The sequence below is a fragment of the Mustela nivalis genome (assembly GCF_964662115.1).
Source record: "Mustela nivalis genome assembly, chromosome: 5".
Classification (NCBI taxonomy): Eukaryota; Metazoa; Chordata; class Mammalia; order Carnivora; family Mustelidae; genus Mustela; species Mustela nivalis.
Window position 1 is genome coordinate 88,404,577 of NC_139024.1, and position 22,715 is coordinate 88,427,291.

General features: G+C 39.6%; 1 protein-coding gene across 21 annotated transcripts in view; it reads left to right on the plus strand.

Annotated features, from left to right (window-relative positions):
* The window catches only part of UBR2 (ubiquitin protein ligase E3 component n-recognin 2), a 125,397-nt gene extending 103,701 nt beyond the window's left edge, over positions 1-21,696 (plus strand). For 9 of the 21 annotated variants that reach the window (XR_014312339.1, XR_014312342.1, XM_082732973.1 and 6 more), the window contains 13 exons: positions 1,101-1,249; positions 1,597-1,652; positions 5,057-5,153; positions 5,385-5,452; positions 6,480-6,615; positions 7,282-7,372; positions 9,038-9,168; positions 10,365-10,473; positions 12,135-12,191; positions 14,592-14,669; positions 15,559-15,729; positions 17,765-17,866; positions 19,467-21,696. Coding sequence is in view for 11 of the 21 variants with exons in the window: in XM_082732973.1 (XP_082589099.1) it covers positions 1,101-1,249; positions 1,597-1,652; positions 5,057-5,153; positions 5,385-5,452; positions 6,480-6,615; positions 7,282-7,372; positions 9,038-9,168; positions 10,365-10,473; positions 12,135-12,191; positions 14,592-14,669; positions 15,559-15,729; positions 17,765-17,866; positions 19,467-19,608 (1,387 nt within the window). In the remaining 10 variants the exon portion in view is untranslated. Of the gene's footprint in view, positions 1-1,100; positions 1,250-1,596; positions 1,653-5,056; positions 5,154-5,384; positions 5,453-6,479; positions 6,616-7,281; positions 7,373-9,037; positions 9,169-10,364; positions 10,474-12,134; positions 12,192-14,591; positions 14,670-15,356; positions 15,730-17,764; positions 17,867-19,466 lie in introns of all 21 variants that reach the window. The other 12 variants (XR_014312340.1, XR_014312343.1, XM_082732976.1 and 9 more) reach the window with 3 other exon arrangements.
* Positions 21,697-22,715: the final 1,019 nt, after the last annotated feature.

A 22,715-nucleotide genomic window follows, 5' to 3' on the forward strand; every position in this document is an offset into this window, starting at 1 on the left:
CTAAGCCAAAGGCAGATGCTTAACAACTGAGCCACCCAGGCGCCCAATTCCCAGTGTTCTAAAAATTTCTCTGTGTTGTTCCTTGGTATGTGAATCTTTTCCTCATCCATTTTGCTACATTTTTAGTAGGCTCTTTGGAGATTCCCATCCTTTAGCTATGAGAGTTGTCTGTTTCTTCGACAGTCCTCTCCTTTTGGTTTTTCGGTTCTTGGAGATAGTCTTACTGTTACCTCAGTGTTGGCGCTCTTGGACTGATCCTCAAATTTCTCACAAGTTTGCTGGGTTCTGTACTGTTTCTGTTATCCCTGTATTTTTTGTTTCTGCCTGTTCGTTTGAATTTATCTCTTTGATGTTTGATTCTTTCCTTAAATGTTTACTGTTCCTTGGGTGGCTATTCAAAAGCTCATTGGATTCCTGGTGGGCAGGCTGGAGCTTGCTGACCTGTTAACTTCACAGTGAAATGATCAGGCCCCCACCGGTCCTTTACTTGGGTCCCCAAATGCCAGTGTGTAAAACAGCTTCCCTCTGAGGATTCTTCCCTGAAGAAACTAAAATTTGTGGCAGTAGATATACACTGCCAATGTTCTGTAGATGGAGAAAGAGTTCAAGGGTTAACTTTAACCTTTGTTATGATTCAGTATGTAGGCTTCCACTGGATAGCTTATTTTCAGCCCTGGGCTTCACCCCTGCCCACCGAAATAAAGTATAACTCCTTTCAGGCAGAGACAGTTTGCAAGTCTCTAATTCCCACTTTGCACACTCTGTTTTTAAGTAGTTTAAGTGTTTCAATTCCAGCATAGCAAATGGCTGTTAAGAAACTAAACCATTGACGCCTGGGTAGCTCAGTTGGTTGAGCGGTTGCCTTCGGCTCAGGTCATGATCCCAGCGTCCTGGGATCGAGTCCCGCATCAGGCTCCTTGCTCCGCCGGGAGCCTCCTTCTCCCTCTGACTCTGCCTTCCACTCTGTCTGCCTGTGCTCCCTCTCGCTCGCTCGCTCGCTCTCTGACAAATAAATAAAAAAAAAGAAAAAAAAAAGAAACTAAACCATTGATTATCACGAGCACATTGTTTTGAGCTAATTCTATACATGTTCACTTCAGGAACCCTTATTCTGAGAGCATAAAAGAAATGCTAACAACATTTGGAACTGCTACTTACAAGGTGGGACTAAAGGTTCATCCCAATGAGGAGGATCCCCGTGTACCCATAATGTGTTGGGGTAGTTGTGCATACACCATCCAAAGCATAGGTAAGAGATTTTCAATTGTCTCAACATTAAGTCACAAGCATGTGCTAACATGAATTATGTGTAGAAGCTTCTATTTAAATGAGTTGTTTAAAGTGGCAATAGTCTGAGGATATAAAGACTTTGAAGCAGGAAGTATATACGGACAAAATATTAGACTGACAGCTTGTAAATTAAGCACAGAAACAACTTATTCTTGTTGGTTGAGAGGATGTATTTTCAGTTTTACTTTTCATTCAGAGTTAATTCTTGTGAAATTACTTAAAAGATTTCAAAATGTAACAATATCGTGCTTTCAAATATACATAATATCCAGTTTATTTATCATCTTAACCATTTTTAATCTGCAGAAAGAATTTTAAGTGATGAAGATAAACCATTATTTGGTCCTTTGCCTTGCAGACTGGTAAGTTGTCAGTTTGCTCAGTTCACAGAATGGTGGAAATAGAAATTCAGAAGTTCTGCTTTTTTTAATTTTAAAAACCTGAACTGGTTATTTAAGCATAGGTTTATCACTCCTTTCATAGTAAAACCCATTTTCTTTAACAGTAGTGAAGAAGTCATGCTTGTTGTTTAATTTTTCATGACTTTCTTTTAAATAGATTTGAGCTCTTCACATCCAGAGATCTTGGTTAAACACATGAAAAGTGGGAAAAAAACTAAAAAGAGTTCTTGTTCTTGAATTTTTAATGCAGTAATTAGAAATATAAAACAGAACATACTCTCTACCATATTTGATTACCTTTTATGAGCATTATGTAGTACAGATTGATGTGAAAATAATACATTTAATACTAAGAATGAAGAAGGAATATACAAAGCTTGCTAATTTTTATTGTGTAGTTAGTGTCAGTGTGATAGACCACCCTGCTATCCAAGTTTAAAATCATAAAAGTGCACTTAAGAACAAAATCATGTAATTTTATTCATGTAGAATCACTTGGGGAGTTTAAAAAATGCCTGGGCTCTACATGAGTCAATTAGAGTCTCTGGAGATGGGCCCCAGGCATTAGGATTTTTTTTTTTAATTTCTTAGGTGCCAAGATTGACAACACAGATATAAGAGCCTAACGAAGAAACAAACTGCATAGAAAATACAGTTCAGCATGATCACTCAACAACTAGTGAATTTGCTGACTTTTGTTTTCATTGCAAACACTAGAGTCTCAGGACCCTTTCTTATCATTTAAAGAATATAGTTTGCATATAGAAGTACTCAGCTTGGGGTTGTCCATTCAAATCCTCTTTGGAACATTTTAATAATAGAAGTATCTAAACTGCTTTGCACTTGGAAAATCTGGAAGTAGACCTAGTATTAAAACCATCCTGAATTATATCTTTATAGTAAATCAACAGAATGGTAGTTCTTAACTATCAGATATATGATGATATAATGATATGATATATCAGAGTTGACTGTGACATTTTTCTCACAGTAAATAAGAGTTGGTAATAGGTTGATTATTAAAAAGGCAATCTAAGTAGCCATCTAGTTGATCAGCAGAGTTTGTTGAATTCCTCTTCTTTGTATTTGTCCTGTCCCTTTCATTTGTACTCCCGCTTGTTTGGTTCATACCATTTCTGGCCTAGATTATTATATCAGTCTCTACCCTGAATCTTTTTCCTAATACAATATCAGAGGGTTCCTCCAAACAGTGACTATATCTCTTAAACTTTTTTTTTTAAGTATATTTAGTTATTTATTTAAGTAATCTCTGCACCCAATGTGGGGCTCAAACTCAAACTCCAAGATCAAGAGTTGCATGCTCTACTGATTGAGCCAGTCAGACACCCCTATCTCTTAAGCTTCTTCTTTTTTTTTTTTTTTTTTTTTTTAAGATTTTATTTATTTATTTGACAGAGACACAGCGAGAGAGGGAACACAAGCAGGGGAAATGGGAGAGAGAAATAGGCTTCCCACAAAGCAGGCAGCCTGATGTGGGACTCAAACCCAGGACCCTAGGATTTTGACCTGAGCTGAAAGCAGTTGCTTAACCAACTGAGTCACCCTGGCGCCCCTCTCTGAAACTTCTTTTTTTTTTTTTAAGATTTTATTTATTTATTTGACAGACAGAGATCACAAGTAGGCAGAGAGGCAGGCAGAGAGAGGGGGGAAGCAGGCTCCCTGCTGAGCAGAGAGCCCAATGCGGGGCTCAATCCCAGGATCCTGGAATCATGACCCAAGCTGAGGCAGAGGCTTTAACTCACTGAGCCACCCAGGCGCCCCACTCTGAAACTTCTTAACCTGTTTCTCCATTGTCACTTCCTGCCAATCCCCACATCCATGGTCCAAGCTGACAGAATTACTGCCAGTCCCCAAATGCTAATTCCCAGGCCTTCCTCTCTGTTAGAGTGCCCCAAATAGACTCCTCTTTTTGATGGCTATTCAAGCTCTGCCTTCTCTGGGAAACCTCTGAGCCGTGCCCAATGAGGGGGATATCCCTCTTCTGTGATACTGCCTTCTGCAGTCATTTTCTCCCCATTGCCTTCCCTACCTCTGCTCACCCCAGTCCCCCATCCATCCGCCCCCAGCCAGGACCATGAGATTCTTGAGTGCAAGAGAAGTGGAGTAAGTGTTCATTTAAGAGTTTCAAAACCTAGACTGACATATATTAGTAGTCCTCAATATCTGGTGAACCAAACAGTGTTACAGGAATTCAGAAAACGGAATTAAGCAGAAAGGGAAAAACTCATCAGTTCACCACCTTTTTCATTAGCATGTTGAAACTTGATTACAGTTGATACTTAACATGTAGTTCTGTTCTTGCTATATTCTTCACTTTACATCAAGATTTTTCTCATTGTTGGGGCACCTGGGTGGCTGTCATTGAGTGTCTGCCTTCAGCTCAGGTCATGATCCCAGGGTCCTGGAATCGAGCCCTGCATTGGGCTCCCTGCTCAGCAGAAAGCCTGCTTCTCCCTCTCCCACTCCCCCTCCTTGTATTCCCTCTCTCTCTGTCTCTCTCTCTGTCAAATAAATAAACAAAATCTTTAAAAAAAAAAAAATTTTTTTTCTCAATGTTGCTACGTAGTCACTATAATAATTTTGATGAGCTGCAGACATGCTGATTTGTTACATCCATCTTCTTGCCCATAGTTTCCCCACTATTTGGAGGATTTCCCACATTTTCGAATATCTTTTTAGAATAAAGAAATACCGCATCACCTTGGGAGTCTTGGTTATTCACGGTTTGTCTTGATGCATGTGTCCGTTTCCTTAGAGAACTAGCAGCATGGTTGCAAGGAGATAGCTTCAGTGTTTTCTGCATACAATTAGATATTCTTCATTCCATTCCTTTCACGTTAGAGTCCTGTCATTACAGATGTGACAGAGTCAGTTCCTTATTACCTAGAAATATCCAAAAGAGATCTCCTATGCATCCAGCTTTGCTTTGACTAGCTGTGCTCTGTACTAGAATTCCTGAAAGGAGAGAACTACAACATAGGTTTGAACTGAACAGGTTCATTTATACATGGTGTGTGTGTGTGTGTGTGTGTGTGTGTGTGTGTACAGTGCCATAAATGTATTTTCTCTTAAGTCATAATGGCCTATTTTCTTTTTTCTTGCTTCTATTATAAGAATATAGTATGTAATACATGTAACATACAAAAATGTGTTAACTGTTTATGTCATCAGTAAGGCTTCTAGTCAGCAGTAGGCTATTACGTTTTGGGGGAGTGAAAAGTTATATGCAGATTTTCAGCTGTGGTGAAGGGGGGCTCGGCTCCTCCAACCCCAACGTTGCTCAAGGATGAAGTGTACCTTATATGCTGGCTTCTTTGCTCATTGCATCAATCTCTTTATTTCAGGATGACTGTCTTAGGTCACTAACAAGATTTGCTGCAGCACATTGGACAGTGGCATCACTTTCAGTAGTGCAAGGACACTTCTGTAAACTTTTTGCATGTGAGTATGAACACTTAATCCGTATATGGTAATTTCTCATCTTCCGTGATTTTTTCTTAGTGGTGCAACTTCTCTCCGTTAGTAAAAATAGTTTGGTAATACTGTTTATGTGCAGGTTCTAGCTTATAAATTCATACATATCTTACAGAAGAACACATTTAAACTCTAGGGTGTATACATTTTTATGTTGGCATATGAGATGTGCTAATATATTTTTCTTTAACTATTTAGCATTGGTGCCAGATGACAACCATGGAGACCTTCCATGCATATTAGATATTGACATGTTCCATTTGTTGGTGAGTATCTTGTGATTTGTGTTTGGAATTCTCTTTATTGTACTCTATCTTAGACTTGGTGAATAGTGTAAAGGCAAACAGGAGGAGTTGTCATCTATTATTATTAATACTTTTGAGTATAATTCTTTTCCCAGAAGGCTCAAAAAAGAAAATGTTAAGGAATATAGTTGAGAGGCTTGACCTCTTATTTTGCTTTGTGCCTGAGGTCAGTAATTTAACCTCTTTATGTTTTTTACCCTTACAGTGCTTTGGGACAGATAAACCCTATGGTCATGTTGCTTAGCAACAGACAGCTCTTTTCAGTGATTTAAGGAAAGGTTTGTCTTCTGAGCAGGTGCCAGGACGCAGCAGGGGCCAGGCAGTGGGTGGCTAACCTTTAGCACCGCATCAGCTGTGTGCCTTACACAGGACACTGAGTGCGCCACCACACACAGCAACCCTATGTGCTGTCCCCTTAACCTCTTTGGGCATCAGATTCTGAACCTTTGAGTTAGTTAGTTCCTATCTCGTATGATTGTGTCAGAACTAGCATTTACTGTGTACCTGACTGCTTTCGTCCGTTCTCAGTTAGCCCTTACATCCTTACTGCTGAGGTATTAAAGCATATATATATTAGGTCTAGTTTACCAGCAGGAAAGCTGAGGCTCAAAGTTGCTAACTTGAATAAAAAGCCTGTAAGAGGAGCTGGGATTCATATCTAGATTTTTGTGTGTCCAAAACCCTGGGTTTTTTTTTTCCACTGCTCACTCCCTAGAAAGGTATCAAGTGTTATCTTTCTTACTACTAATAAGGTATGTATGAGGGAGTCCCTGGACGTATGAAATGATGGTACTTATGCAGACCGCATTAGGCCGTAAGTGGTTTCATTTAGCCAATCCCAGTGGAATTTCTAGCATGTGCCCTTTAACAACAAAGATTTCTGAAGGGGAGGGGCTGAGCTCAGAAGAAGATCATGTTAAGAAAATGGAAATGTGTTCAACTGTGGAAGGAAAGGTCACCTGTCTGACCCTTGGCATTTGGTATCTAGGTGGGCTTGGTGCTCGCTTTCCCTGCTTTGCAGTGTCAGGATTTCTCTGGGATCAGCCTTGGCACTGGAGACCTTCACATTTTCCATCTGGTTACTATGGCACACATCATACAGATCTTACTTACCTCATGTACAGGTAACTCATTTTTTTCAGTTTCTTCAAGGGTGTACTTGAGTTTTCCCTGTTTAAAAAAAAAAAAAAAGAGGGCAGAACACCTGGGTGGCTCAGTCGGTTAAACATCTGCCTTCAGCTCAGGTTCCTGGGATCGAGTCCCACATTGGGCTCCTTGCTCAATGGGGGAGCCTGCTTCTCCCTCTTCCTGCCACTCCCCTTACTTGTGAGCTCGCACATGCAAACACACACTCACTTGCTCTTTCTGACAAATAAATAAAATCTTTTAAAAAAAAGGAAGAGGTGCCCAGATAAGGATAATGCATAAATTAGCATAAATTATAATTAGGCTTCTTTTTTCTGTTCATCCTCACATGGATCATTTTGAAACCAATTCTTTTCTCCTAGTAAAATCCCCTAGCAGTGTGAGCGTTTTCTACTTATTTATTATTTCTTAAGTTCAGTAATAGTCGAGTACCATAGAATGTGTATTTGGCTAATTTCCTCAAAGCCTGCTGGCTCCTTGTTATGATGGAGATTGACACAGTGCTCATACCTGGGAGCTAAATTTCTTTGTATTCCGTGTGAGTATTTTCAGATATGTGCAAATATAGGAATCTATTTGAGGACTTAAATGATGTCATTAATCCATAAGCAAATATAGGTTACTGATATTTTCATATCTTTCAGAAGAGGATGGCATGGATCAAGAAAATCCTGCTGGGGAAGAAGAATTAGCGGTTCTTGCTTTGTATAAAACACTTCAGCAGCATACAGGAAGGTGAGGTCATAATCTTGACATCATCACAGTTCCCCAAATATTAGTGGCTGATAGCATGAGAAAGGAATTCCTCTGTTGGAAAGGGACATTGCTGCCTGTTGACATGTGTAAAAAAGAAAACGAGGGCTGAAATTTTAATATGCTAACATGATTGGAAATCTCTGAGAAACAAGTAATATATGGAGCTTCCCACGTGTATTTGGCCATAGAACCTTTGCTCACAGGATCTGGCACGGACTAGTGAAAATATGGAACTTACTTTGAAAAGTATTATTCTAAAATATATGTTGTCGGGGCGCCTGGGTGGCTCAGTGGGTTAAGCTTCTGCCTTCGGCTCAGGTCATGGTCTCAGAGTCCTGGGATGGAGTCCCGCATCGGGCTCTGCTCAGTAGGGAGTCTGCTTCCCCCTCTCTCCACCTGCCTCTCTTCCTACTTGTGATCTCTGTCTGTCAAATAAATAAATAAAATCTTAAAAAAATAAAATAAAATGTATGTTGTCTCACTAGGAGTTTTTAAATGCAAGTTAAGTCAGCATAATATATTTTTAAGGTAATATCCAGGACTGGCTGGAGTGCAGAGGAATTACTAGAATTCCACATATTGTTGGAGTCATTTGGATTTGTTACGGCAGTTTCACTTAGCTTTCTAACAGTGTGTGTCAAGAACCATAATTTTATTCTTTAAATTTTATTCTTTTTCCCATTTCTGAGAATGCACTCTAATAAAATAATTCAACATATAGAAAAACCTATCGCCATAAAGATATACACTGTGACAGGGGCGCCTGGGTGGCTCAGTGGTTTTGGCTGCTGCCTTTGGCTCGGGTCATGATCTCAGGGTCCTGGGATCGAGCTCCCTGCTCCGCAGGAAGCCTGCTTCCCTCTCTCTCTCTCTCTGCCTGCCTCTCTGCCTACTTGTGATCTCCGTCTTTCAAATAAATAAATAAAATCTAAAAAAAAAAAAAAAGATATACACTGTGACAAAGAATTTAAAGCAGTCGCAGTGTTTGCTTATAGGCGAATAATTTTCTGAATATTATGATCGATGTATTCTGGAATATTACAGTTCTGATAAAATTATGTTTTATGATGTTCTGAAAAAGATTTTTATATTTCATATGTTTCAACTATAACTACATAAGACATAGATGAGTGTGAAAATAAAAATAGCTAGAGTAATGGTGCTGGTAAAAGTTTCTAGAATAGTTTTTTTTTTTTTCAAACTTTACATAGTTATACTTTTTTATATTTTAATAACAGCATTCTGGGGGCGCCTGGGTGGCTCAGTGGGTTAGGCCACTGCCTTTGGCTCAGGTCATGATCTCAGGGTCCTAGGATCGAGTCCCACATCGGGCTCTCTGCTCAGCAGGGAGCCTGCTTCCCTCTCTCTCTCTTCCTGCCTCTCCATCTACTTGTGATTTCTCTCTGTCAAATAAATACATAAAATCTTTAAAAAAAAAAAAAAAACCAGCATTCTGTATTTAATAACAGCGTAATAATGGCTATAGCACCATTTATACCTGACATCCCATAATGGGGGGCTGCCCCACTCCTTTTAAGCCTCTGCCACTGATTCCAAATAGCAGTTTTCACCATTTTCATGATGTGCTATAACTAGAATGACCTTTCCTCATAGATTTCCCAATTACCATTTTTCTCTTTTTAGTGCCTTGAAAGAAACACCATCTGGCTGGCATCTGTGGAGGAATGTCAGGAATGGAATCATGCCTTTCCTGAAGTGTTCTGCTTTGTTTTTTCACTACTTAAATGGAGTTCCTTCCCCACCTGAAATTCAAGGTAATTTCTTATTTCTTTCAAAATGTAGGAAATGTATGTAGTCTTTTACTCTAGCAGTATATAATTAAAGTTACTTGCAAAAATGAAAGCTTAGGGGGCACCTGGGTGGCTCAGTCGGTCAAGCATCCAACTTTTCATTTTGACTCAGGTCATTATCTCAGTGTCATGAGATCAAACCCTGTGTGGGCTTCATGCTGGTTATGGAGCCTGCTTAAGATTCTCCCCTCTCTGTCTGTCCTCTCCCCCCAACTTGGGTGCCCACTCTCTCTCTCTCAAAAAAAAAAAAAAAAGAAGGAAAGAAAACTTAGAACGTAGCTAATTGAACTGTTTCGAAGTACACAATTATAGAATAAAAATGCATATACATGTATATATGACTGATTTTATTTAGCTCTCATAAATGTATTGTTTTTATGTACAAAAACATACTAGTTTTTCTTCAGAGTTAGAGTGTTCAATTATATGTTATTCATCAACTGGGTTCTTCAGGTAATAAAAAGGGAAAACTCATAATGTCAGGTGTTTGTTAACTTGAAATGTCTTGAAATGTGTGGCATTAATGTTCAGAATACCTGTAATTGCACATATGATTTTAATTTAGAAATTCATTTACTGTTTTACAGTTATTTTCTACGTTTTATTTTGATTCATCTCATAAAATTATAGCATCAAGACAGACTTAAAGTTTACTTAGTCTCTGTACCTCATAGTGTCTGGGCAAGGGGTGCCCACCAGTGAGATGTTGACTGGCACCTTCGTTCAGCTAACAGTGTAGACTTCCTAATCATTTGCAGTGATGATTAAGGGTAGTGCTTAAATCCATCTCCCATGATAAAATGATTTTCTATTTCTGTGTTGCTTTATACTTTTCTAGAGCATTCATACTTTTTATTATCATCTGTTTGTTCACACATAACCCCAATGAAGTAGACTGGTCTGGTACATAATTTTTCAAATGGTTAAATTGAGACACCAAGAAATCGTGACCAGTTTGGTGTGGGAGCTTCATGGTTTTGTTCTCAGTTCTTCCATTTTCTAAGGACCCCTTCCATATGCCCCTTGTGAACTTCCTATGAGTTCTGTATCTAGTAAATCCAAACTCTTTCATCATGCTTTTAAGTTCTGCTAGTGCTTACTGTCCTACAGGATGCACTCTCAGTTGTTATATGCACCACTCTTCTCTGCCCCGTTTGCAGTTTCTGGAACAAGCCATTTTGAGCATTTGTGTAACTACCTTTCCCTGCCAAACAACCTCATTTGCCTTTTTCAAGAAAATAATGAGATAACAAAATTACTGATTGAAAGGTAAGGATTATATGCTTTTCTTCCCTTATATTGAATAGTTCTGTGGAAACAAACTTAGGTGTTTTTCACATATTACAGAATTCTCAGGTAGGGAACCTGGCAGAATTCAATCTGTATAATTCATCCTGTAAGGATTAGGCCTTCTTAGTTAAGAATCTACCTTTATGGAAAGGTTTTTGCCAAGCTAGAATAGCGAATAGCATAAGCAAATTTGCTCAGAAGGAGGATAGTGGTAGGAATGTTTATTTCCTCATATTAATTTACTTGTTAAGGATTCTGTTACATAAATTTTTGGAACTGAAAAACCTTGAGTGTTATCTAGTCCAATGCCCTCACTTTATATTTGAGAAAATTGAAGTCTAGAAAATTGTCAGTCATGTCAAGTTAGTGAGTTAAGATTAGAATTTGGCTGTTTGACCCACCGAATGGGGGGTTGCAAATCATGTATCTGGTAAGGGATCAGTATTCAGAATGTATGAGTATATGGCCAGAATACTTACATCTCAACCAAAAAAGCAACCTCCCATTTAAAAAGGAGCAAAGGACTTCTCCAAAGAAGATAGAGGCCAGTAAGCACATGAAAACATGCTCACATCCCTAGACGTTAAGAAAACACAAATAAGGGCCACAGTGAGGTACTACTTCACACTTATTAGGATGGTTGTAATCAAAAGACAGACAATAATAACACATGCTTTTTAGAAATGAAAGAAATTGAAGTTCTTGTGCATTGCTCATAGGAATAGAAAATAGGGCAGTTCCTCTGGAAAATAGTATGGCATTTCCTCAAAAAGTTAAACATAGAATTATCATATGATGCAGTAGTTCACCTTCCCGGTATATATTGCAAAAGATTGGAAATCAGGGACTCAGATAGCTAGTTGTACAACTGTGTTCATAGCAGCATTAGTCATAATAGCCAAAAGGTAGAGCAACCTAACTGTCTAACAAATGAGTAGATAAATAATATGTAGTATATACATATACTATATGACATACTCTTTTGGCCTCAAAAAGGAAGGAAATTCTGGCCCCTGCTACAATAGGGATGAAGCTTGAAAACATGCTAAGTAGAAGCCAGTCACAAAAGAATGAATATTATATGTTTCTATTTACCTTAGGTATCTTCGGTAGTCAGATTCATAGAGACAGAAAACAGTGATTGTCAGAGGCCAGAGGGAAGGAGGAAGGGGTTAGTGTTTAACGAGTACAGAATTTCATTTCGGAATGTTGAAAAAGTTGTGGAGATGGATGGTAGGGATGGTTGCCCAACTGTGTGAATGTACTTAATGCCACAGAACTATATGCTTTAAAATGGTTAAAATAGTAAGCTTCATGTTATGTATATTTTGCCACAATTAAAAAAAAAAAATTTATAATGACTGTTCTAGCTCCAAATAATAAGAGCTTGTCATTAATTCATACTGCATTTTCCAGAATGCCCAAGTTAGTGGGATAATAGTGTATGCTTTTAGGAAATCACAGGTCATATTCTTCTGAATTTAAAAATTACAGCAAAATATGTCTTCCTCCTTTTGATGTGAATATATTAAGCCAAGAAGATTTGTTTTTTTCTTACTAGATAGAGAAATAGGAAAAAATCCTATTTTCACCTTTCAAAAGTTAAATTTTGGGTTTTTTTTTTCCCATTCACATTGAAGTTGGTGCCATAACATTGAAGTGAAAAGATATCTAGAAGGTGAAAGAGATGCCATAAGGTAAGTTAAAGATTATCAAAAATTTGGTTGGGCAGGAAGTAGGGAAGAAGCAAGATGTAAGTATGCCTTTCCTTTAAAATTGACCTCTCAGGGGCACCTGGGTGGCTCAGTGGGTTAGGCCGCTGCCTTCAGCTCAGGTCATGATCTCGGGGTCCTGGGATCGAGTCCCTCATCGGGCTCTCTGCTCAGCAGGGAGCCTGCTTCCTCCTCTTTCTCTCTCTGCCTGCCTCTCTGCCTACTTGTGATCTCTGTCTGTCAAATAAATAAATAAAATCTTTAAAAAAATAAAATTAAATAAATAAAATAAAATTGACCTCCCAGGCATTCAGTGATTCTGAGAGGAAGAACATCTTGCCTTCATACTTTTTTCTTAGTCTAACAATGAGAGTTTCTAAAGAATAAGAATTATGAATCTAAGTATAGTGCATTATTCCTGGCAGAGGAAAAAATAATTCAAAATTATTATATTTTGAAGTGTTTGCTCTTTTAAAAATATAGGTCCTTTTTCAGATTTTTTCTTAGCTGTTTTTTTTTCCATTTATTGTAGAAAATTTTAAACTGTCCAAAAGTGTGAAGGGTTGTATGATAAGGTTCCACATTCCTATCACTCAGTTTCAGTAATTATCAAATCATGGCCTTTCCCCCCCCCCCCATTCTTTTTGATGTTAGCTCTATTCTGATTCCATAGGAAAGTATGCTATCGTGGTGATAACAGATGTATTTCATCTGTTAATGGCTCCTTGGTTCTACCAAATACATCTCTCATAAAACTCAAAAGGCTAGAGGAAATGATCTGTTCTGTTTCTTTGATTTTTTTTTTTAAGATTTTGTTTATTTATTTGACAGAGAGAGAGATCACAAGTAGACAGAGCAACAGGCAGAGAGAGAGGGGGAAGCAGACTCCCCGCTGAGCAGAGAGCCCTATGTGGGGCTCAATCCCAAGACCCTGAGATCATGACTTGAGCCAAAGGCAGAGACTTAACCCACTGAGCCACCCAGGCACTTTTATTTCTTTGATTTCATACACATCCTGTCCCAAATCTAGAAATGATAGCACCCTAATTTTATTAAGTTGAGCCACATGAAATTCCAGTTAATTTAAGTCAAAAATGGTTAAGTATCACCAGTGTCATATGGTTCAACTCTGCAGTCAGAAAACTCATGTGGAACAGTAGTTCTCTACTTAACATCTCCATCAGCTTTTTAAAAATACTCAGGCCTAAGGGTGCCTGACTGGCTCAGTGACTCTTATTCTTGGGGTTGGGAGTTTGATTCCCTCATTGGGTATAGAGATTACTTTAAAGAAATCTTGGGAGAAAAAAAATACCCAGGCCTTACCTACCAAATCTGATTTCTCTAACATGGGTATATGTGTCTCCCCAGGTTCCCCCCATGTGACTCTGGTATAAGATCTGCTATCTGAGGGGCACCTGGGTGGCTCAGTCAATTAAGTGTCCCACTCTTGATTTCGGCTCAGGTCATGATCTCAGGGTTGTAAGAGCAAGCCCCCATGTTGGGTTCACATACTAGGCATGGAGCCTGTTTAGGATTCTCTCTCTCTCACTCTCTCTCTCTCTCTCTCTCTCTTTTTTTTTCCTTAAAACGATCTGCTGTCTCAGTCACTCCCCCTTTGCTGTGTGTCTTGCCTCAGGGAAAGAAGGGGCAAGCCATATTACACAGCCTGTGTTGGGCATATGTGAACACTGAGAAGAGATCCACACATATAGTTAAATTTGGAACTACATATTATATGAATTAACTTGTCACAGAATCATCATGGCCTGGTGTCTCGAATTTAAAGAAAATCTATTTGTTCTTCTACTGCCTTCTCTTCTCCCCCCTCATTTCACCCTTAATAAGTGTATCTTCTCTGTCTTACCCTGAATTTTGTGGTTGGACTCTACATTACTGTGCTGTTTTTCCATAGAAGCCCAGGGAGGAATCTCCCCTTCTTCCCAGAGCTACCAGATTTTCACTTAAATGGGGCAGGTACTAAGTACTATCTACTGTCTTGATTATGTATTCTGGGCTCTTCAAGTAAAAATGTAAACAGTAGGGTCCTGTGTTATTTAAGAGTGCCTTTTTAGGAGTCCCTGACTGGCTCAGTGGGAGAATGTGGGACTCTTGATCTTGGGGTTGTGAGTTCAACCCCCATGTTGGGCATAGAGCTTTCATAAAAATTTTTAAAATACTAATAATAAAGATACTGCATCTTTTTTTTAAAAAGAGTGTCTTTTGAATCTTTTATTGTGGCTTCTCTTACCACTGTGATAATACCCAGTCACTCAGATTGAGTCTTCCTTTATTTGTTTCAACTAAGAGTTACTTGTCATTGTTGTACTATGACTTCTGACTGGTTTTATATGTGGCTTTTTGTGTATTGGTTTTGTTTTGTTTTAGCTATCCAAGAGAATCCAACAAATTAATAGACCTTCCAGAGGATTACAGCAGCCTCATTAATCAAGCATCTAATTTCTCGTAAGTTCTGATATTTAAGTGTTGAGCATTTCTTAACACTGGAAGCCCTCATTGTTCTATACAGATTTGAGGGATTTTGTTGTTCCATTTTGTTTGGGTCGGGGAATTAGAACTTTGTTAGTGTTTTTCATTGCCCATCTTGTAACAGCACCATTCCAGAACGCTTCAGAATAAGGTATGAGAAACGCTGATGGGTGACAGATTGGATTCATTACACGTTATCTAAATAACTGTTTGCACTTTAAAGTAATAACAGCCCTTAGTAGTATTTGTAAACGTTTGACGCAGAAACTGCATAAGAATAATGGGTAGTGTAAAAACCAGAACAATACCGAGGCAATTGACGCTGCCTTGTGTACCTCTTCTCTATACTTCTCGTGTTTGTCCTCCTCCTCCCCCTGCAGAGATCCCCTGTTCTACACAGAGTATCAAGCTTCTGCTACATTTATATGTTAGCAACTAATGTTTGTATTCCCAAGCAGCATATTTTGCCTTTCTAAGCTTTAAAAATGGCACTCTGTTGTACATATCCTATAGTTTCTTGCACTCAGCACTGTTTGTCAGAGGTTTTTTTACTTTCGGCATATATAACTATTAACTCATCAATTTTCATCTTGTGTAGTATTTCTTCACAACAGAATTTACTGGTTTTTTTCTCTTACTGATTTTAATTTACCTCTTTTCCAGTTGTTGTATGAATGTTTCCAATACATGGTGCTTGTGTGAGATGTTCCTAATTCCAGAAGTAAATTTGTCTGGGCCGTAGGATATAGGCATCTTCAGCTCTGCTTGATGTTGCAGAATTTGGTCCAGGGTGCCTTTACCACCATCAGCTCTTTAGCCACTCTTTTTTAGAGCAATGACTTGAGCTTTTTTTTGTCCCATGGAGGTGCCCCAAATCAGGTGGTGATAAGAGCAGAGCCCCCACTCTGTGCCTTGTGTGTGGAACTCTGTTGTGCTCCCAGAGCTACTGCTGTCAGACTGAACTGGAAGGGGAAGACGTGGGAGCCTGCACAGCTCACACCTACTCCTGTGGTTCTGGGGTGGGCATCTTCCTCAGGTAAGACCCTGACAGGAGCTGTTTGTTCACTTTGCATCTGCCATGGTATGTGCATGTTGAGGGATAGCACAAGAAACTACTGTGTTGCAGAGAATTTTGAGAGTGCTGTTCTCCTTGTTTTACTCATTCAAGGAACATGGGAGCCTTGTCTCCTCACATCTGTTTGGCTCATGCTATCTCTTTGCCGCTTCCATTGTCATCCTTCCCACTTCCATGGCAATTCAGTTAGACTTTCTGTGTGCCTCATTCTAGTGTGAAACTTTACCTTGATTTCCTGCCCAGATCAGTCAAAATTACTTCTTTAGTTGTATCCTTATGGTTTGGGATCCATAAGATACCACTGGCTGATGTGTATACCGTTGACCCTTGAATAACATGGTTTGGAACTATATTCAAGTCTGCTCATACATAGACTTTTTTCAGTAAATACAGTATAGTGCTGCAAGTGTATTTTCTCTTCCTTCTGAGTTTCTTAATAACATTTTTCTCTTGCTTTATTAAAAGAATACAGTATATAATACATAAAACATGCGAAACGTGTGTTCATAAATTGTCTGTGTTATTGGTAAAGCTTTTAGTCAACAGTGAGCTATTGATAGTTAAGTTTTGGGAGAGTCAGAAGTTAAATGCAGATACTCAGCCGCATGGCGGCAGTGGCAGCATCTCTAACTGCCGTGTTCTGGGGTCAACTGTGATTATATTAGACAACAAACCACAAATACTGTGACTACTGTGTACTGGACTTTGAGAACGCAATAGTCAGCAAAACAGACCAAAATCTCTACCTTTGTGGAGCTCATTTTCTAGTGTGGGAGATGAAAAATAAGGCTGATAAGAATTTTAGAAAGTGATACACTCAAAAGAGAAAAACTAAAGCAGGGAGAGGAATATGAAATGGCAGGTGGGGAGTTGGATTTTATTTAGGGAATCACGAAGGTGACTTTTGAGTAAACACTGAAAGAAGTGGAGAGAACACTCTAGGGAGGGTACAGCAATTGTGAAAATTGCTGGGGAATGTGCCTGCTGTGTTCAGGAAACAGCAGTGAGGCTCGTGTCACTGGAATAGTGTGCGCAAAGCGGGGAGTCCTGGGACTTGCTATGTCCTGGTGACACTTCTGAGTGAGAAAACTCAGTTCAGGGTTTGAAGGAGAGAAGTGACAAGAGTTTGAGTTCACCTGAGGCATTAATTAGGTCTGTATCTTAGGTAGCTTTGTGCCCTGGAGCCTGACAGTTTTCCTTTGTGACAGGTTCTCAGTAAATATTGAATTGAGCCAAATTATTAATACCCCAAAAAGGTCAGGCAAACCTCTCAAAGGGATTGGGAGACACATTTTTAAATAGCCCTTAGGAGAAATCAAAAAGCAGTTTCTCTTATCTAGCATATTTCAAAATCGTTTCAGTCATGTATGGTGTAACTTTGTGTTTCAAATCAGTCAATGTTTTTGTACATTTTTTTAAATGAACAATTTCTTCATAATAGTGGTTAAAATATCAGTAACTATTTTATGTTTAGAAGTTAACTGTCAGAGCTTCTGGATAGCTCAGATGGTTCAGCCTCTGTCCTTGGTCAGGTCATGATCTCCGATTCTGGGATCAAGCCCCACATCAGGCTCTGCTCAGTGGGGAGTCTGCTTCTCTCTCTCTCTCCCTCTTCCCCTCCCCCTGCTTATGCTGTCTCTCTCTCTCAAATGAATAAATTTTTTAAAAAAGATTTAAACAATCTTTAAAAAAAAAAAAGCTAACTATCTCTCTCACACTTCATAATGTTTTTAAATGCTAGTATTACATGAGCCATTGGTTCGTAGTCCAAAATGTTCCTCACCCTCGCTATACTGATTTACAATGCAGTAATTATTGGTTACAGTACAATCATTTTAGTTATTTTAAAACTTGGGCAGATGTCTTGATACTTGAAGTATCTTTGCTTGAATGTTTCTTCTAACACTGGTGTTTAGTTTTATGAGATTTCAGTCCATTAGGAACTGAATCCAAGCATCGGTTAATAATATATGATGTGTAAATGGTCTCTCTACAGAGTGCGGGAATGTCAGGTGCTATTCTTAGCTGGCAAAACCAAAGGCTGTTTTTACTCTCCTCCTTACCTTGATGACTATGGGGAGACTGACCAGGGACTCAGGTAAGAGCCCATCCTAGGGGGCTGGGTTGGCTGACCCTAGGCCTCCAGAGCCGTCAGCACACAGTGAATGTGATCAGCCTGAGTGAGGCTAATAGTCTGGCAGCTGTGGAGCTGTTTTGGCAGAGATGGATCTTCCAAGAAGGGCACCCTGTCTGCTTCATTGGGGATTTTCTTACCCAGCCCTCAGAATGTCATAAGTGGGGGGTGCCTGGGTTGCTCAGTTGGTTAAGCATCTGACCTTGGCTCAGGTCATGATCTCAGGGTTCTGGAATCAAGCCCTGATCAGCAGAGAGTCTGCTTGTCCCTCTGCCTCTGCACCTGTTTGTACCCTGTCTCTCTATCTTCTCTCAAATAAATAAAATGTATATTTTTTTGATGTCATGAAGGCCATCAGGACAGATAAGGGAAAAGAAATGGAGAGAGTGCAATTTTTTCCATTTATCACTCTAGGGAACCATTGAAATGGCCACATGGCATCAACAGCATCAGAACACTGCAAGGATAGCCTGTTGTGATTTGTGTTGCTTTGTATGAGGAGACCCAGTGTTGTTCAGATGATGTAAAAGAGCAAATCTTAATTGGTGAGAGATGAGCTTGGGGCGCCCAACTGGCTCAGTCAGTGGAGCATGCAGCTCTTGATCTCAGGATCGTGAGTTCCAGCCCCATGCTGCGTGTGGTGCCTACTTTTAAAAAAGAGAGAGAGAGATGTGATACCTTTTAACTTAAGAATCTGGGGACAAAGATACCGAACATATAGAGCAATACAACAGTATTTGAGGCTTAATCACTTCTACTCTGGTTGCTTCTATTATAGCATGAGAAAATGCTAACAGCAGTTCCCTCAAGCACTAGTAACTTCTTTTAGACCATCTTTTTGCCCAGAGGAGATGAAAATATTAACCTAGGTAGAACCATCCAGCCTTGGGGAGCAGAAAATGAAGACCTAGAAACCAAGGCAAGATAAGTAGGGGCCTGTCCCATGAGCTCGGCCGCAAGTTTACAGGCATATGCCACCTGGTAATGGCTCTCCCGATGCCCTGAGGAGTGTGGGCTGTAGGAGGAAGAGCCCTGGTTAAGAGAGTAAGAGGATTGATGTGCTCTGATCAGGAGCAAAGGCCATCAGCGTGAACTCCCCAAAACCTTCTCTCTGGTTCAATTAGACCTGGAAGTCATTCACACTTGGCTGCTTCGCTTCTGCTTTGTGGCTGAAAGAGCACTCTGGGGAGTGTTTTTTACCCTTGCAATTCTTGCATCCTCTCCCCTTCCTTCTCCCTTTTTTCTTACATTTTACCAACAAAGTGAACAATGAATGGATAGTTCTAGCCTCTCCACCCAGACCTTTCTACTCAACCCTACCCTCTCTTCCCTCACCCCAGCTTGAGTAAGTGTAGCTCGTGTACATTTTCCTCTTCTTTTCAGCACCTACTCGCAGCTGCTCCTAGCCAGCCTTCAGAGCCAATGTGTTAATAGCCACAGTCTTGTGCCAAACAGGAATTGTGCAAAGGATCTTAAACCAGTAACTTGTAACTGTTCCTAAATCAGGAAAGGTTGGGGTATAATAAACAGAATGCATCCTGAGTGACATGCATCTTCCTTCTAGACGGGGAAATCCTTTACATTTGTGCAAAGAGCGATTTAAGAAGATTCAGAAGCTTTGGCACCAGCACAGTATCACGGAGGAGATTGGACATGCACAGGAAGCAAATCAGACACTGGTTGGCATTGACTGGCAACATTTATAATTACTTCACCACCAAAAACATAAACTTGGATTTTTTGTAACCCAGTTGGCTTTTCAGGAAAGAGAATAGGAAATAAATTCTGCTGAATTTGGAAATAAATTCTCTATTTAAGCTTTTCTTCCCAGTTTTGTTTTCATAGTTTCTGGCTCCAGGGACTGATGAAAGTCATCTTCCATCAGTGGATTTTCTTGCATCGTTTGCTGTGCTCCTCAAACGTAACTGCTTGAGTTTTAGGACCCAGCGAGGAGCTTCTCTTCACAGGTTGAGCACAGCCCTTTTTGGGCATCTGACTGTGTCTGACCGTTCCCAGTAGTCTGAGCCATGTTACATTACTGATCACAAGGAACTCCAGGCCTGAAGCTGACTCAACAGCAGCAGGAAACAGTCTCTGTAATCTGTTGGGGTCACACTTCCTGGTCCCTTTCAGTGACTCTCAACACTGGGACTAGGTCGCTGTCCCCTCTGCTGACAGGACCCTACCTCTAAGAGCAAAGCAGTGGATTTTGAAAGCGGCTATCCCTCATCTCCACTGGTTACGAGCGGGTTGGGGCACATGCTCAGGAGGAGCCTGTGGGATGAAGGGGAGAGCCTGGTTGTTTCATATGCTGGGTGGTTTTCAGGGCTATAGAAGTTGGATTTTTATTTTTTTATTTTTATTTTATTATTTTTTTTTTTTGCAAGACTTTTGGCTTTGAGGGAAAAACTCAATTTAAAGGGCTTTTTGAAAACTTAGAGTATCCTAATTTTTCAGACACTATATTCCCATTTCTAAATCTAAACTGAGAGATCGTATGCATCTAGAATCAATCAAACACTAGCAGAAAAAATGAGAACTCAGAGTTTTGAGGTTCCCCTACTCCTTCCAGCATTTCCTGGACTAGATGAATTGCTGTTTACCTGCTGGCTCACTTAGATATTCCTGGGACAGCCTGTGTGCCCAGGCTTTTTATTATTTTTAAACATTATTTTTCTTACTAAGAGGTGCCTTCCTAGAATGATAGCCGCTTAGTAAAATAACTTTTAACTCATATACTGCACAGCCACTCTCGTTTGATATATATATGCTGAGAGCTTGAATACACACAGAGAGTGATGGCAGATTTAGTGGAGGAAGAAATTCTGAGCCTCTCTAAGGTGGGACTGAGGGACAAATGAATAATAAAAGGCTCTTGGATTTTTTTTTAACCAGTGCAAGTAACCCTTTCACTCAGTTTTTTTGAACTGCATCTAATAGTTCTGTTCCACTCAGCTTTGCGTACACTGCAATAAACCCAGGAGGAAGGTCAGAAATCCAGACTTTGGGTCAGAATAAGTGGTGGGAATGAAGAAGCCACATTCACTGCTGCTTTTCCAAGATAGTGTGTGACAGGAGTGCCCTCTTCTGAAAGGATGACCATAACCCTTCTTGCTTGGGACTGGCTCACCAGCTGAGAGGAGGACCAACAGGAAGAAAATCCAAATTAGAACCCAGCACTTTACCCCTTCTTCTGGCCTTTCTTCCATTCATAAGATCTGGGGCTATGGATGGCATAGTGATTTTAATGTTTATTTTGGCATTTGTCACATCCCCATCCCTTTAGCTTTTAAGCCCAGCTTCTTTTGGCCTTTATCCATATGTTCATCAAGCTTAAATTTAAAATAGAACCAGGTTTCTCTCTCTATAAATGGATTATAAACATTTCCACCAAATCATAGCAATACTCTGGCTTTCAGGAATGACTTCATAGAAGTCCTTGGTTAGCAGAGGGTGTCCCTGGATTTCATTTTCTGAAAATGTCGGGGAGTCTGAGAGATGATGAACTTATATGAAGTAGCAACACACATATGCCCTTTATTTTCTAGTGTGTGCATCATTAAGCTAATTGTCTTCCTTACCTAATGAATCATCTTAGTTTTTATGATTTGTTCCGCATGTATTATGTTTATTGTAGAAATGTTTATATAACATGCTTTCCATATCAGGGAAAATCATATCTGTTTAATAAATTGGCTATAACTTTAATATCTGTGGACAGCTGTAAAATTTGGAATGTATCATATGTAAAAAGTTTAAAGATATCAAAATAAATGCTTTAGGTGTTGACATTACTTTGGATCTGCCTACATTTTCTTTCTGTTTTGTTTCACACATTTAAATGCCATGGAAATGCTCCCCATGTCACCTTGCTACAACTAAAGTGGGACGTCTGTATTAGCTTGAAAATTAAGACGCTTATATTATTAGTGTCAGTTATGGCCATTAGCCAGACAAACCATCTTGACCTTCCCAGAGATAGCTGGATCATCATTTCAGCTGATTAATCTCCGTATTCATTGGCTATGACAACTCATGACCTTTCTGAACCATTTTGAACCTCAAATCACTGGGAAAACAGAGCATTCAAAGTCTCTCTCAGGAACAAGACTTGTCTCCAGGTTTATGCTCTTCTTTCTCTTTCTTCTCTGGTAATCTCCGTGTCCTTATAATTACACAGTCCCCAGACACTGATTATGAGAGACCCATGTAAGAACACGTATATCCTTCATTTGCAGGAGAGTTACTACCTACAAGAGCTCTGCTGTGCTTTTCAAAATTGCCTTAAAGTGGAAGGTATAAACTAAGAAATCAAGGTTTCCATCCACTTTCCCTGTCTCCTGGCCTTTCATGCTGCTCCCAGCTTACTCCCTTCCCTGGTCCTAATGTTAGCATTAGCCCTGTGAAAATGTTGCTTGTTCTGTCTGTACTCTTGTTTTTTCAAGTCAAGTTTATTAAGTTTTATTTTGCACACAGTAAAATTCACCCTAATTTTTAATGGAAAGTTTTATGCATTTTAACAAATGCATATATTGTTTAACAACTGCTACAATCAAATAGTACAGTTCTGTGTCCCCATGAAGCTCCCTCAAGCCCCTTTGTGGTCACCTTCTTGCCCCATCCTCACCCCAGCCAACCACTAACCTTTCTGTCCCTTTGTTTTGCCTCTTCCAGAATGGTCTATAAATACATATCATGTAGTCTTTTGAGCCTGGCTTCTCTCACTAAGAAGACTAATGCGTTGGAGAATCATCCACATGATTTTGGTTGCTGAGTCGCATTCTGTTGTGCAGATGTTTATGCAGTTACCAGG